The sequence below is a fragment of the Mastigoproctus giganteus genome, chromosome 2 (assembly GCF_048544385.1).
Source record: "Mastigoproctus giganteus isolate SK-2022 chromosome 2, ASM4854438v1, whole genome shotgun sequence".
Classification (NCBI taxonomy): Eukaryota; Metazoa; Arthropoda; class Arachnida; order Uropygi; family Thelyphonidae; genus Mastigoproctus; species Mastigoproctus giganteus.
The window spans coordinates 199,882,325-199,898,418 of NC_143576.1; the positions used below are offsets into that span (position 1 = coordinate 199,882,325).

Genomic DNA, 16,094 nt, shown 5'->3' on the forward strand with positions numbered 1-16,094 from the left:
CAATGTTTAGTACCCCAAAATCTAAATACTAAACTTACTTTCAAGCCCGTAACAAAATATGACCCAAAATGTTTTATTCAGTGTAATGAATAAGTAGATTGTGGATACATTGTAGACAACAAAAATTAAATGGATCACACTGTAAACAACAAAAATGAAATGGATCACCACAGAACATCTGCATATATCAGTAGTTTCCAACCAGAAATCCATGGATCCCTGGGAATGGTACATGCAGGTGCCTAGTGTCATGACTGGTAGAAACAGGGGCAGGCTGTCCTGAGGGTGCTAAGGTGTGCACTGCACCTAGGCACCAACGTTGAAGGGGTGCCTGAAAACCTGAAACTTACATACATATATGAAGAAAATTTAAAGGGGGAGCCAAATTTCAATTGCCATCCGGGCACCACATACCCTAGGAACACCCCTGGGTAGAAACAAGCTAGTATTCACATTTCTCTTTAGTTTGTGTATTTCAGCCCCCTGCTGGAATTGTTGGGAATTTAACAATACAATTTTTTGATTCTCTGCCTGGTATTAAAGTGGTGGGCACAGAACCAAGTGCTGGCACTCACGTATACACATCACTGCATTTTGTGCCAGATTAGTATCGGAGGTAAAGGATGTAGGGAGAGGATTATATCTCTAAGAGAACTTTCTGTCTTCGGTAATAAGACTTGAGATGTTTCGCTATAGAAATAACATTTATTATCCATGAGTTGACCTAAAATTGCTAATATAGTTCTTTAATTTGAATAACATTGTCAAAAGAGGTGGATTTTTCTATTCAATTAAAAACTCAGAGACACCACAATGATGAGAGTCTATTTCAAGGCTTACTGGTTTCTCATTATAGTGGGTTGCCTCAATTAGCAACTTTGTGCCAAATGATGAATAATATATCAAGTCTAAATGAGCAACCAAGAGTGTGTGGAAGGAAAAACTTCTGATTTAACATGTAACAAAAGTTATATGTATAATTAACCCCTAATAGCTGTACTGGTCCATCACAGGTCAACTCACGGATAATGATGCTGTTTCTAAAATGACCATAAACTAATGGGACCAGAGAGTCCCCAAGACTAGAAAGCCAGAAAATTATAATGCCAAGGTGCATACTATTATCAAGTTATTTCAGTGCCTGTATTGAAATAAAACCTCACACCATTACTTATATAGCAGAATCTCTAAAATTGTTCTTTCTATCCTCATCATTCTTCATGGTGATTCAGAATGTGAACTTGCTTTCAATCATGCCAAAAATAACAAAGTGGAATTCAGATTATCTAAGTTAAGTAAAGCATTAGATTTTTAAATGCAGAAAATTGGGTCTTTGCTATGAATTGTTTTATGCCAATTTCTTGTAAAAAGCAAACAAGGCTACTGCTTTAAAGGTATTCCCATGTATGGTCTTTAATGGTATTTCCTTTAAAGGTAAACCCACATATTCTGGCAGGTGTGGTAAGTTTATGTTTATGCTAATCTACTTTTAATGAAGATTTCATTGTTTGTTTTTGTAACTAGCATTAATCAATTATTTTACTCCCTTTTTACATGCTATGTAGGCCATATATTTGCAGGATTTATATATATATAATTATTTGTTTATTATATATGAAAACAAAAAAAAGATCCTGGAAAATAAAATTTTCAGTAGCCAATACTATGAATTTAACAAAAAGAAAAAAAAATAAAGAACATATAAATGAAGCAAAAGTTTAAAATACGGTTTATGGTGTTTCATAACGACATATAATTTTCCATTATGTTGGGTGATACACATTAATTACTTATTATTAACTCGGAGGAATTATTATACAATGTTCTACAATCTAAAATATGAAACTGTACTGAAAGTTTTCAGATTCCAAGTTCTAATAGTTAGCAAGCATACACTATAGTTGTAATATGTGAATGTACCACCATGCAGACATTGTCCTTTTCAAAGAACACTAATAGACTATCATTATTAATTTATTCCACTTACCCTAATATCTTTTCATTTACCCTAGCCACACCCATAGCTACCCCATTACAGTACAATTTTTTGCCACCTTACAGACATCTTTCAGGTGTTCAACCACTCTTAAAGCACCTCTTTGGCCATGACTTTCCAGTGACAATGACAACCTCATAAAACCCACAAGGAACTCCAGTGCCATGTATCCTATGGTGAAGTATCATCTGTACAAGAAAAACATTGTGCCATCTGACATGTATGTGCACTCAACATCAATCAGGATGGTTCCAGTCATTTATGCACCAACATTCTTGAAGAACCCTCAAAAGCAACTGAATGTAGAACTGTGCTGTCCTTCCCTTTTTAATCTGGTTTTCAAAGATAACAATCACTACTATCTAAATTGAATAACCTTCAGCCAGAAACCTCTGGGCTCCGGAGTACAAAAACAAGTTACTCAATCTTCTATCTTCTATGCAAAATTATCTTTAATGCTAAAGTGAGCATCTACATATGCTCAAAGAGCGTGCTAAGAACTAAGAGTTTTCGTTTCCAAGTTTAAAATCACAGTTTAAGGTAATTATTGTACAAGATATTTTATTATCACAACTATATCTTGTATAAATTTTTGATTTATTTTCCTTTGTCATGGTATCCAATTTTTTCCATAGTATGAAGAAAGAATTCATATTACTGAGGAAAGCATCAAAATAGATGCCTATATGCTTAGATTTCTATATATATTTAAGGTAAATAGTTCATTTTTAGTTAATTCGTAAGCTATTAGAGAATTAAGTATCTCTTTACACAAAGAAAATGTTCAGCTGGCTATTTCCAAACAATTTAATGCATACATTTATAAATACTGTACATATTGCAGATTTTGATCAGATAAATGTTATATTGTAGGTACTGATGTTTTAGTCCTAATTATACATTGATACTGGCTTACAGAAGAGACTAGGCCAAGAACAGGAGGTGACATCAAACTTTCACATGCAGTATCGTGGAAGTATTTTCATCTCAAACATTCAGCCTGTTAGGTTTTCATATATGATTTACTGTACACTATAATTATGGATGGAAGTTATGTTTCAGACTTACTGTGGACATTTTATTTTACAGCAGGGTGAAGGTAAGAGTAATAATAACAATGGACTGGATGCCATCTTAAAACCATGGTTTTTATAAAAAAAAGAAAGGATTGTGATCGTGGAGCACAGGATAGAGGGTGCAAGAAGCACTACTACATTCCTACAATAAGTGCTGAAAGTGAGCAATTACATAACACATCATGGAGATGTGCATCTGATAACATAAACTTTGATGCATTATATCATATCTATCAGTGGTTATGGTTGCAGCATGTAATTTTGCAACAGGGTCCTCCAAATCATGGAATACTGAAACATACACCGATGAGCCAAAACATTATGATCAGTGAGTCGTTATGCAAATCGAAGCAACTGTAGGTGAACTACGGCTCGTGAGTGTGTCAGGACATGGTATAAAAAACACCTGATACTGAGCTCTGTTAATCAGTGTTACTCTTGTTCTTCAGATGGGAAAGGCAGCGGACTTAAGCAAGTTTGACAAAGGCCAAATGTAATGGCCAGACGACTGGGTCAGAGCATATCCGAAACAGCATGGCTGGTGGGGTGCTCACAGTCAGCCATGGTTAGTACGTACCGAAAGTGGTCCGAGGAGGGGAACCCACGGACCACCGGCGAGGTGTTGGACGACCATGGCTTATTGATGCTCGAGGTGAGCGAAGGCTCACCCGGATGATACATGACAACAGAAAGGTGACTGTGGTGCAACTTGCTGGTAACTGGAATGCTGGTGATGGGAGTAATGTGTCACAACACACAATACATCGAACCCTGCTGAAAATGGGGCTGAATAGCTGTGTAGGCTGATCTGAGTGCCCATGCTAACCACAGTTCACTGGTGACAGAGCCTACAATGGGCAAGCAAGCATCAAAACTGGACCTTGAGTAATTGGAAGAAGGTTGTCTGGTACGATGAATCACATTTCCTGTTGCACCATGTGGACGGCCGTGTACGTCATTTACCTGGGGTAGTGATGGCACCTGGATGCACCATGGAACGAAAACAAGCCAGTGGCAGCGGTGTCATGCTTTGGGCAATGTTCTGCTGGAATATCCCAGTCATTATGTGCCGGGCACTCTGATGTCTACCACCTACCTAAACATCATTACTGACCAGGTACATCCTTTCATGGCAATGGTGTTCCCTTCTGGCGGTGCCATCTTTCAGCAGGATAATGTGCCATGCCACACCACCTGGATTGTTCGAGACTGGTTCGCAGAACATGAGGAAGACTTCCAGGTATTGCCCTGGCCTCCAAATTCCTCCATCCTTTGTGTTGGAACAGCAACTCTGATCTGAGGCGTCTCAACCACAGACCTTACAGGATTTAAAGGATCTGCTGGTTACGTGTTGGTACCAGATACCACAAGACACATTTAGAAATCTTGTACCATCCATGCCTCATCAGGTAAGAGCTGTTTTGGCTGCACATGGAGGACTAACATCATATTAGGTTAGTGGTCATAATGTTTTGGCTCATCGGTGTATGTTAGCTGTTTCAAATGTCCAAAAGAGGATAAAATCCAGAAAATTAAGACTGAAGGACCTTGGCAGCTAGGGACAGCACTGCCTCTGACTATCCATCATCCTAGGAATGTCACATCCAACATCCTAGGAAGGTGACATCGAGCCGTTATAGCCTTGACAAACTATTAATGGCACACCTTCCAACAGAAGTGGTAACATTTCATTTAGTAGTAATGTGTAGGCATTAAAAGTCAAATGGAAATAAACATTTTAAGTTATGGCTGAGTGGTAGCTCACTTACTCAAGTGTAATTTGTGTATAAAGTCCTGTGGTTGGTTTGTTAGTTCACTGAAATAAAAATGCAAGTTTCTGGGACATAAAACTGCATGACTCTCACTCAAAACTAACTTAACCACATTATGAAAAGCCCCTTAAAAATTCCTTGTGGTGCTCTGGATGTGAACTCAGGACTTTTCTAGATGGTATGGGAGGACAGTGATTATAACCACTGTGCTGCCCATGAGGGTGGGTCAAGTCAATTAGTCCACAGGCAGAGATCACATTATATACATTTGTCCAGGAAAAGGCAATGATGTCATAAAACTTTCATGTGCTATAAATTAGAAATTGTGTTCTTAATCCAAAGGTATTTTTGCCTTATTTTCCTCAAGCATTATTTGGCCTGTCAGGTTTTCATACAAGGGGCTCACATCTGGTGAGTATGGGTTTGGCACACCCAGGATCCTGAGCTAGATATCATCATTCTTCTCTTTCTTGGTGATTCCCTTTTACTCCTCCCTCTCTCTCTCTCTCTCTCTCTCTCTCTCTCTCTCTCAGGGTAGTTCAGAATTTTTTTTTTTTGCCTGGTGCAGCAAAAGCCTCAGGCGTCCTTGGACCATAAGGCCAATAATAATAATGTACACCCTGTATAATAATAGAAAATATAGAAAACAGTAAAGAAGAGTCAAAAAGAGAATATAATTTTACCATTTTGTTACACAAGGCACAAGTAGGAGCTTCACAATCAGGACACCACAATTTTAAAAAGCGCGGATTTGCAATATATCCTGATGAACACTAGAATAACAATAATAATCAATATAAATCTCTGAAGACTTTTTATAAAATATATGATATCATAAAAGTTTTTTACATATTGTAGACTATAGAATATTGTTATAAATACCTTATCTTATATTCCAAATTTTAAATTAGAAGCTGAAAACTAAAAATTTAACTTTACATGCAAACTCACACAAGTAGTTAATCAGTTAAACAACACTATACAGCTAGTAGATACCTCTAATACCTACTAGTTGCATAGTGTTAAGAATGCAGTAAAGTAAAGTAAAGTGCAGCCATTATCAACCCACTGCAGGATGGAAGCCTCCTCAACAATTCATGCTGAGGGAAATGGACCATAATCTGCCACGCTGGTCCAGTGTGGGTTGGCAGATTGACCGTATTCAGCAGTCAGGGGCTTGAACCCCGGTCTACTCAAAGAGCGTGTGCTAGTGCACTCCCGCTCTTGCCCACTCAGCTACGGAGGCCATCGGCTACGGAAGAATGCAGTACAGGGTCATATATATATAAATGGCACTATCAGAAACAAGCATGTTTTTGTAAAGAGAAAAACTTTAGCTGAGATGGATGCAAAAAATAACTGTGACACTTTATTTGATCTTTAGCAAAACTTGGTTCCACATGAGCAATTGCTATAATCTGCTGGAACTCAGATCATGGGCAAGATTCTTAAGATGGAATTTGTAATTAATGATTACCTTTCAGAATGAGCTATGATTAGAAGTGAGATTCCTTGAAAATTTGTACTGGAACTAATACTATTCTGATTTTCCCAAATGACATCAAAGTACAGAGGAACTAATACTATTCCGATTTTCCCAAATGACATCAAAGTACAGAGTAACGAAAAGTATTTAAGCCTACAACAGCTACAAGTTGATCTGTAATAGTGCAACAGATAAGATTAGAGAGATCAAGGCTGAGTATGAGAAAGTACTGGATAAGAGGGCAAAGAACGGGGAAAAGGAGTTTTTAGCATTAGCATTAGTAGAGGCATTTGATGCAAGAAAGCAAGCTTATGCACCATCAGCCAAAAAAAAAAAAAAAAAAAAAACCCACTTCCATTTCACCCCTCTGTTCGTTCAAAATACCTGTCCAGCTGAGCCTTAAACTTATTTAGGCTGTCAACCTCCACCACAAGGGATGGAAGTCTGTTCCACCAACCAACCACCCACTGGCTAAAGGCAAATATCCGCACGTCTATCCTACATCTGTCTTTCCTCAATTTGAATTTATGCCCTCTCAGGTGATTTTTCTGAGCTAGAGGAAAAATCCCATCAGCATTGAGCATGCTTAAACCATTCAAGGCTTTATACACCTCTATCAGATCACCTCGCTGGTGCCTAGTCTCCAGACACTGTAATTTGCAAAACTTAATCCTTTCTTCGTAAGAGCACCCCTTTGTTCCATTCACTAATCTTGTTGCCCTTCTCTGTACTCGTTCCAGCAGCTCTACATCCTTCTTGAAATGAGGCCTCCAGACCTGTATACAGTACTCTAGGTGTGGCCTGACCATCGCCTTATACAATGGAATAATCACCTCCTTATCCCTGCTGGAAAAATTCCTGTATATCATTGACAATACTCCATGAGCTACTCTTGCAGCCCATCTGCACTGCTCAGAGAACTTCATATCTGCCTGCACAACCACCCCCAAGTCCCTTTCATTCTCTACCACTGTCAGTGTAGTACCACAAAGTTGATACGTTGCTCTGGGGTTGCTGTTTCCCATGTGTAGTACTTTACATTTGTCAATGTTAAACTTCATTTGCCACCTCTCAGCCCATCTGCTCAACGTTTCCAGATCCTGTTGCAGCAGCATAGTGTCAGTAGTGTCCTTGACAACCCTGCCAACCTTCGTATCGTCTGCAAACTTGGACATTAAGCCCGATATACCATCATCAATATCATTTATAAATACAGAAAACAATAATGGACCCAACACTGAGCCCTGAGGGACTCCACTAATAACATCAGTCCACGATGAGCAGTGTCCATTGATTACCACTCTCTGTCTTCTCCCCCTCAACCACCCCTTTATCCATAGCAGCAATTTGCCTCCAGTGTCACACTGCTCCAATTTGTGTAGCAGTCTTCCATGTGCAACAGTATCAAAAGCCTTTCTAAGATCCAAGTATATAATATCAAAGTTATTCCCTGCATCCAGTTCTTTTGTGACTGCATCATAGTATCCAATCAAGTTGGTCAGGCAAGACTTCCCCTTAACAAAACCATGCTGTGTCTGAGCTATAACTGAAGTCTTGTCTAAATGATCCTGCAGTGCTTCTTTAACCAGTGCCTCCATTAATTTTCCTGGAACAGAAGTTAAGCTCACAGGTCTATAATTACTTGTGTCAGCCTTTGATCCTCCTTTGTGAATTGGGGTTACATTTGCACATTTCCAGTCTATGGGTACCTCCCCTGAGTCCAAGGAAGCTCTCATAATTATGGCTAAGGGTTTGCTTACTTCCTTTGCTGCCTCCTTTAATATAACTGGATAGATCCCATCCACCCCGGGTGCCTTTCTTGTGTTTATCTTCAACAGTTTCTCCTCCACTTTACTCCCAGTTATTTCAAGATTCTGTAGCTTACTGCTAGAGTTGAATACACCTCTGGCATTCCCCTCACTGAATAACTCCTCATGTGTGAATGTCGATGCAAAATATTCATTTAGTTTGTTAGCTACCTGAGCAGGATCATCAACACTTGACCCATCAATATCAAGTGGACCAATCTGATTCATCCCCTTCCTTCTAGAGTTTACATAAGTAAAGAACTCTTTGCTGTTTTTCTTTGCATCCCTTGCCAAGGATTTCTCGTAATCTGCCTTCGCCTGCCTAACCTCCTTTGTAACTTGGTTGCATATCAACTTGTATCTATCATAGGCTTCTGTGTTATGTGTTAATTTGTAAGTATCCAATGCATTTTTCTTCTCTGCCAAATGCCTCATTAGTTCATCTGACATCCACTTAGGCCTAAACCTTGAACAATATTTCTTAGTTGGTATGTAAAGCCTAGTAGCTTCCAAGATAAGTTCTTTGAATGCTTCCCATTTTGAATTTGCTGTTGGTAACATCATCAGTTGGTCCCACTGTATAGAATTTAAATACTGTCTCAGTCCATTGTAGTCGCCTTTACGGAAGCAATAACCCTTCCCTTTACCCCTAATGGTAGTTACCTCTTTGAGTAAATCCAACTTCAGCACACTGTGATCACTGCCACCTAGTGGTTCATTTATCTGCAGATTCTTAATGCATGAAGAATCACTGCTGATAATCAAATCAAGAGTATTACTCCCTCTAGTTGCCTCCCGAACATGCTGATGTAGAAAACAATCATCCAATAAATCCACAAAAGCCCTGCTAGTGTGTGAGTAACCAGCCCCCAAATTCCAGTCAATATCTGGGAAATTAAAATCTCCCATTATAAGACACTCTGATTTACTGGCCCACTCTATTTCCCTGTACAGTTTCTTATTATACTCATCAGAGTCATTAGGCCTATAGCACACTCCTACTCTCAATTTTGATCTCCCAATGTTTATGTCACACCAAACTGACTCCACACTGCACTGTCCAGCGATGTCGACTGGCTTCACTTCCTTGGTTTTTATGTGTTTCTTAACTAATAGCATAACCCCTCCCCCATTCCTATCCTGTCTATCCTTTCTGTAGACGTTGTACTCCCCAAATTGCAGTTCTGCATCCCTTATATCTGTGTGACACCACGTCTCTGATATCCCAACAATATCTGCCTTCGATGTTTTGAGCAATACCTCAAATTCATCAAATTTATTTACTAAATTCCTAGCATTGGTGTACACGCAAGTATACCTGCACCTGTTTCTATTCTTAGCTACCCTAACACAACCCATGTGTTTACTTGTACCGCAATGGCTCCCAGCAGTCTCTGAAATACCATGCATCTTGTTTTTCAGGCTTCTGCTCATTCTAATAGAAGCAGTGCAAGAATCTCTTTCACCTCTGCCAGTGGCTACTGTCAATCTATTGGTCTTTGTCTCCCCCCAAGCTATCAGTTTTCCGACCCACCTAACACTGCCTCGATAGCATCAGCAAATATTCTTGCACCCTTTCTATTTAAGTGTATCCCATCCCTGTAGAAGCAATCTCTCCTGTTAACAAGTACAGTCCAGGCTGAAAAAAATTTTACCCCTTGAGCCTTGCACAATCTTTCCAGGGCCGAATTGATCGACAAGGCTCTCATCATATACTCCCTCCTATCGTGTCTGGGCAGAATTGCAGACACTTTCAAATTCAACCCTAATTCTCGGCTTTTGTTCAACGGTGACCTGTACTTGTTAAGTAATTGTGCCGGTCTCCTACTCTTAATATTATTAGTGCCAACGTGTACAACTATATCATCTTTTGTACCCTTAAAAGATGATATTCGCTCTCAACGTCATCAACCTTTGCCCCTGGCAGACATACCCTGGTCCTGTTCCACCTATCTTTTTTACAAAGCATGTTCCCCGTTTCCCTGACAATAGAGTCACCAACAACTACTAGTTCCTTCGGGACCAGCGCATTCTGCCTTAGGGGTTGTCTCTGTGTCACGCGATGCCCAAGTTCAAGCTCTGGCATTGATGTGGGCAGCTGAGAGCTTGATGGGCCCCTCAATTTAGTTTCTTCGTGATGAGAATACAAAGGAGAAGAAAACAAATCAGATCAGACCTTTAGGTACTGGGTGTGGGAAGGTCTTAGATAACCCAGCTGATGTTGCAATGAATTAAATAGGTACTTTGCATTGGTCTTTACTGACGAAAGACCCTTCATGCTGAGGAGAGGCTGTGCAATTGAAGCATATGAAATTAGTGATTTTGAAAATAGATAACTGTTTATTAGAATCACTTTTAGGCCTAAAAGCAAGTAATGCCTGGGGTTGATGGTGTACACCCATGAATTTTGAGGAAGGCTGCCAGAGAGTGTGTTGAACCACTGAAGTTAATTATGAGAGCATCATTGGGCTTGGGAGAGATTCCTGTAGACTGGAGGAATGCCAATATGTAAAAGTAGTTCTAAGAGTGAAGTCTGTAACTACAGTTCAGTTAGTCTGACTTCGGTGGTAGGGAAAATCTTAGAGGAAATCATTAAGAGTGCCAAGGACATTTAGATAGAATTGGAATTCTCAAGGACACACAACATGGTTATTTTAAGGGAAAATCATGTTTAAATAACCTAGTAAGCTATTTTGACTCAGTAATTTATGTGCCAGATGTGGGAACAATTTTCACATAGTTTAGTTGGATTTTAGCAAGGCATTTAACTCAATCCCTCATGAGAGGTTATTGTATAAGATGGAACATGTTTTGGATTACCTGCAAAGATTCTAAGATGGACTGCTGGGTGGCTGAAGGGCAGAAGGCAGAGGGTTGTGATTAATGGATATTCCTCAGACTGATGTAATGTCAGAAGTGTGATCATCCAAAGATCGGTTCTTGGACTGTTGTTTCTGATTTTCATACGGCATTAACAAAGGGATAAAAGGCTTGATGTTAAAATTTCTAGACAACATAAAGATTGGTAGAGTCAATAATGATCACTGCCAAGTTGTGCTCCTTCTGGATGACTTGAACAGGCTTCAGGAATAGTCAGAAAAGTGGCTGCTCTGTTCTAATGCAGCAAAATGCTAGGTCTTATACCTTAGAGAATAGTAATCCTAAAATAGCTTATACAGTTGCTATTCCCCAAGATGTAATTTATATACTTATACATGCCTGAATTAAAAACAGTAGAGGAAAAAGGGATCTGGAAATTATGATATGGGCAAATATGAAGTTTTCTGAGCACTGTAAACAGGTGGGCCAGGAAAGCCCATCAACAGGATATTGATGACTACAGTATATTGTTCAATATATCTACAGGATATTGCACAATATCCTGTAGAGAAAAGGAGGTCATAATCCCTCTGTGTAAGGCAATTGCAAGACTGAATTTTGAATACTGTGTTCAATTACGGAAACCTCATTTGAAAAAAGATATTGAAATTCTTGAAAGGGTTGAAAGACTGGCAACTCACGTAGTGAGAATGGCAAAAAGACAACTGTATGAGGAAAGCCTGATTATGTGGGCTAGAGAGCTTGGCAACCAGGCACCTTAGGGGGACATGATTAAGGCTTATAAGGCATGAGAGGGGTTAGTAAAATGAATGAATGTTATAAAGGATTCCAGAACTAAGGACCATAAATTCAAATTACAGAGAAAGAGGTTTACACTAGATTGTAGGAAGTTTTATTCTTTGATTACTGGAACAAGTTGCCTCCACATGTAGTTGAGGCTGACGGTTTGAAAAAATTCAAAGGTCAAATGAATAACTACCTAAATGAGGTTAAAATCTCTATTTCTGTATTATCTTATTTTTTTCTTTTCTTTTTTAGCCAGTGCAGCAAACGCCTGTGGCTTTCTTGCACTATATGGCTAATACTAAAAGGATTCATAGTGGGATGTCAAAATTTGCAGATGGTGACAAATGACTAAGTAACTGTGTGTGTGTGTGTGTGTGTGTGTGTGTGTGTGTGTGTGTGTGTGTGTGTGTGTGTGTGTGTGTGTGTGTGTGTGTGTGTGTGTGTTTGTTTGTTTGTTTGTTTGTTTGTTTACTGTAAAAGCCCAAAATAAGACTTTAATCCAAAGCGATTTTGATAAAAGTCTGAAATATCAATACATTTCACTTTATTTCATACTGTTATTACTAAATTCTATGTTACACTAAATTCTATCATTTAACAGTTTGTGTTGGTCAAGGCCCATTTGATAATCAGGTTTGATAATATGTGAAGTCTTTTCCATTATGACTGAAGTAATGTAAATTCAGTACTCTGAATAGAGTGAATATATTATCCAGGCAACTTTGTGGAGACAGGAAATATCTATCCTCTATGTCCTTGTTTAAAATTGGAAAAGTCAATGAAATAAGAAGTTATCATTGCTTCCTTTTTTTCACTGTCTGATAATCTGTTTGCCAATTTTTAAACAGAGGCATAGGGAGGGAGGGATAGTGAATATGTTACCAGATAACCTTGTGTGGATAACTGATATATTCCCCTATGCCCTTATTAAAACATTACAAGAGTGAATGAATCAGGAAAGTATCATTGCATCCCTTTTTCCACACTGTCTGATTATCTCTTTTCTGATTTTTAAACAAAGGCACGGGGGGCTGAAACAAGAAGAAATTAAACACTTATAAGTTTATCAAGTGGAAATCTGCTGTACACCAATGGAAACAGTGAAAGGAGTGAAGGTGGAGTTCGGTTTCTGGTCCATAAAGATTTTAAAAACAACATTTTCGAATTCAAAAGTACATCACCAAGGGTGTCAAGACTAATACTCAAGATTTCTAAGAGGTATAAGCTAAAGATTATAATGATTTATGCACCAACATTGAGCCATGATGATGAAGAGGTTGAAAAAATGTACACCGAATCAATGGACACTGCTCATCGTGGACTAATGTTATTAGTGGAGTCCCTCAGGGCTCAGTGTTGGGTCCATTATTGTTTTCTGTATTTATAAATGATATTGATGATGGTATATCAAGCTTAATGTCCAAGTTTGCAGACGATACAAAGGTTGGGAGGGTTGTCAAGGACACTATGGACACTGACACTGACACTATGCTGCTGCAACAGGATCTGGAAAGGTTGAGCAGATGGGCTGAGAGGTGGCAAATGAAGTTTAACATTGACAAATGTAAAGTATTACACATGGGAAACAGCAACCCCAGAGCAACGTATCAACTCTGTGGTACTACACTGACAGTGGTAGAGAATGAAAGGGACTTGGGGGTGGTTGTGCAGGCAGATATGAAGTTCTCTGAGCAGTGCAGACGGGCTGCAAGAGTAGCTCATGGAGTATTGTCAATGATATACAGGAATTTTTCCAGCAGGGATAAGGAGGTGATTATTCCATTGTATAAGGCAATGGTCAGGCCACACCTAGAGTACTGTATACAGGTCTGGAGGCCTCATTTCAAGAAGGATGTAGAGCTGCTGGAACGAGTACAGAGAAGGGCAACAAGATTAGTGAATGGAACAAAGGGGTGCTCTTACGAAGAAAGGCTTAAGTTTTGCAAATTACAGTGTCTGGAGACTAGGCACCAGCGAGGTGATCTGATAGAGGTGTATAAAGCCTTGAATGGTTTAAGCATGCTCAATGCTGATGGGATTCTTCCTCTAGCTCAGAAAAATCACCTGAGAGGGCATAAATTCAAATTGAGGAAAAACAGATGTAGGATAGACGTGCGGAAATTTGCCTTTAGCCAGCGGGTGGTTGGTTGGTGGAACAGACTTCCATCCCTTGTGGTGGAGGTTGATAGCCTAAATAAGTTTAAGGCTCAGCTGGACAGGTATTTTGAACGAACAGAGGGGTGAAGTGGAAGTGGGTTTTTTTTTTTTTTTTTGGCTGATGCTGCATAAGCTTGCTTTCTTGCATCAAATGCCTCTACTAATGCTAATGAGCAGAAAACCCACTATACTATTATTATGGGAGACTTCAATGCTAAGGTTGTAAAAAGAAAAAACAGCGCAGAAAGGGGACCTATAGGAAATTTTGGAATTGGTGAAAGAAATGAAAGAGGTTTGTTTGTTTGGATTTTTTGGCGCATTAGCAACTACGGCTATGATGCGCCAAGACTAGGTAATATTTAAAATTTTTTTTTTTTTTAAATTCTCGGTGACCTAATTAGTAAGGCCACCATGTCCATATATATAATAACAAAGATATAAAAAATAAATCAATAAAAACGTAACAATAACATAAATTAAATACAATTAAAAACTTTTATTAATTTAAAATAGCTAAAAACAGCCGACACGTCATTGTCAGATAAAATCTGACTGAGTGTATACGGCTCAGTCAGATGATTAAAAGCGGTAAGACGGATATTGCTAAAATCTGGACAGTCAATTAAAAGGTGTCTAATCATTAAAACTGTGCCACAGGACACACACATAGGAGGGTCATCAGCCCTCAGCAAAAACGAATGAGTTAAATGACTGTGTCCTATGCGGTCCGGGCAAGAACAACTTCCTCCTTACGATTCCTGCGCAGACTAGACTGCCACGGTTCAATTACAGGCTTTATACGATATAATTTATTTCCAGTCTGTCTATTCCACGATTCCTGCCATTGGGAATGAACCTTTTGATGTACTATTTGCCTGTAGTCTGTATAGGGGACTAACAGGCAGCGGTTATTATTGGGAATTGCTGATTTGGCTGCGGCGTCAGCCAAATCATTTCCCCTAATCCCAATGTGGCTGGGAATCCAGCAGAAGCGGATGTCATATTCGTGTTCATGGAGAACGTGAATCTTCTGCTGAATACTAGACAGAACTGGATGAGGATTATACCTCACAGATATTAAAGCCTGTAACATGCTAAGAGAGTCCGAATATAAAATGAACCGTTGGTATTGGCATTTACTAATTTGATCCAAGGCTAACTCAATTGCGTGCAGCTCTGCAGTAAATATGCTGCAATCAGAGGGAATCTGCTCTGATATAGTGCTGTCTGTAAAGACAGCAGCAGATCCCACATATGATTCTGACTTCGAACCGTCTGTGTAGACTGGCGCGAAGTCGGAATATTCAGTTCGGTGTGCTGAATGAAGCTGCAGGTAGACCAATGATGGAGTGTCCGACTTTCCCCAGTTTCTAAGCAACAAGTCGCATGCCGGGACACGAGCATGCCAGGGTGGAAGCGGTTGCTTTGATGTTTGGGCAACCTTGTCTACCTTGATATTGAGTTCGTTGAGTAGCTCTTGGACACGAATACCAAAAGGACGATTGGCAGTCTTACGGGTGTTGTACAAGTTTTCCCATCGTGGCTCAAAAACGAAGGGCCACGTAGGATGGTCTGGCAGGGATTTCAGTTTTAAAGCGTACTTTAAAGACAACTGCTTACGTCGAAATGATAACGGTGGTTCGTTTGCTTCGACGTATAAACTCTGGACAGGAGATGTTCGAAATGCTCCAGTAGCAATACGTATAGCCTGATGATGGACAGGATCCAGCCATCGAAGTACACTGTCTCTGGCTGAAGAATATACTTGGGTCCCATAATCTAATTTGGATCGCACAAGTGCACGGTAAAGCCGTAAAAGGGTGCATCGGTCTGCACCCCAGGATAAGGAGGACAGCGAGCGGAGCATATTAAGGGCTCTTGTGCACTTTGTGCGGAGTTGGCGAATGTGATCCAAAAAGGTCAATTTTTTATCGAATATGAGTCCCAAGAATTTTGTGTTCGCTGCTACTGGAATAGCATTTTGTCCGAGCCTTAATTCAGGTTCAGGATGAAGATTATGCTTGCGACAAAAGTGTACGCAAACGGTCTTCTCCGGCGAGAACCTGAAGCCATTAGCAAGTGCCCAGGAATTCAGCCTATCGATGGCTTTCTGCAGTTGTCTTTCAATAACCCTCATGTTGCATGACTGGCAAAAAATGCTAAAGTCATCAA

General features: G+C 39.6%; 1 protein-coding gene across 1 annotated transcript in view; it reads right to left on the reverse strand.

The window, feature by feature from the left end:
- LOC150089906 (uncharacterized) overlaps positions 1-16,094 on the reverse strand; it is a 550,032-nt gene that overhangs the window by 68,669 nt on the left and 465,269 nt on the right. Inside the window, exon 17 of the mRNA XM_090389700.1 lies at positions 5,528-5,617. Coding sequence (XP_090245826.1) covers positions 5,528-5,617 — 90 coding nt within the window. The remainder of the gene's footprint in view (positions 1-5,527; positions 5,618-16,094) is intronic.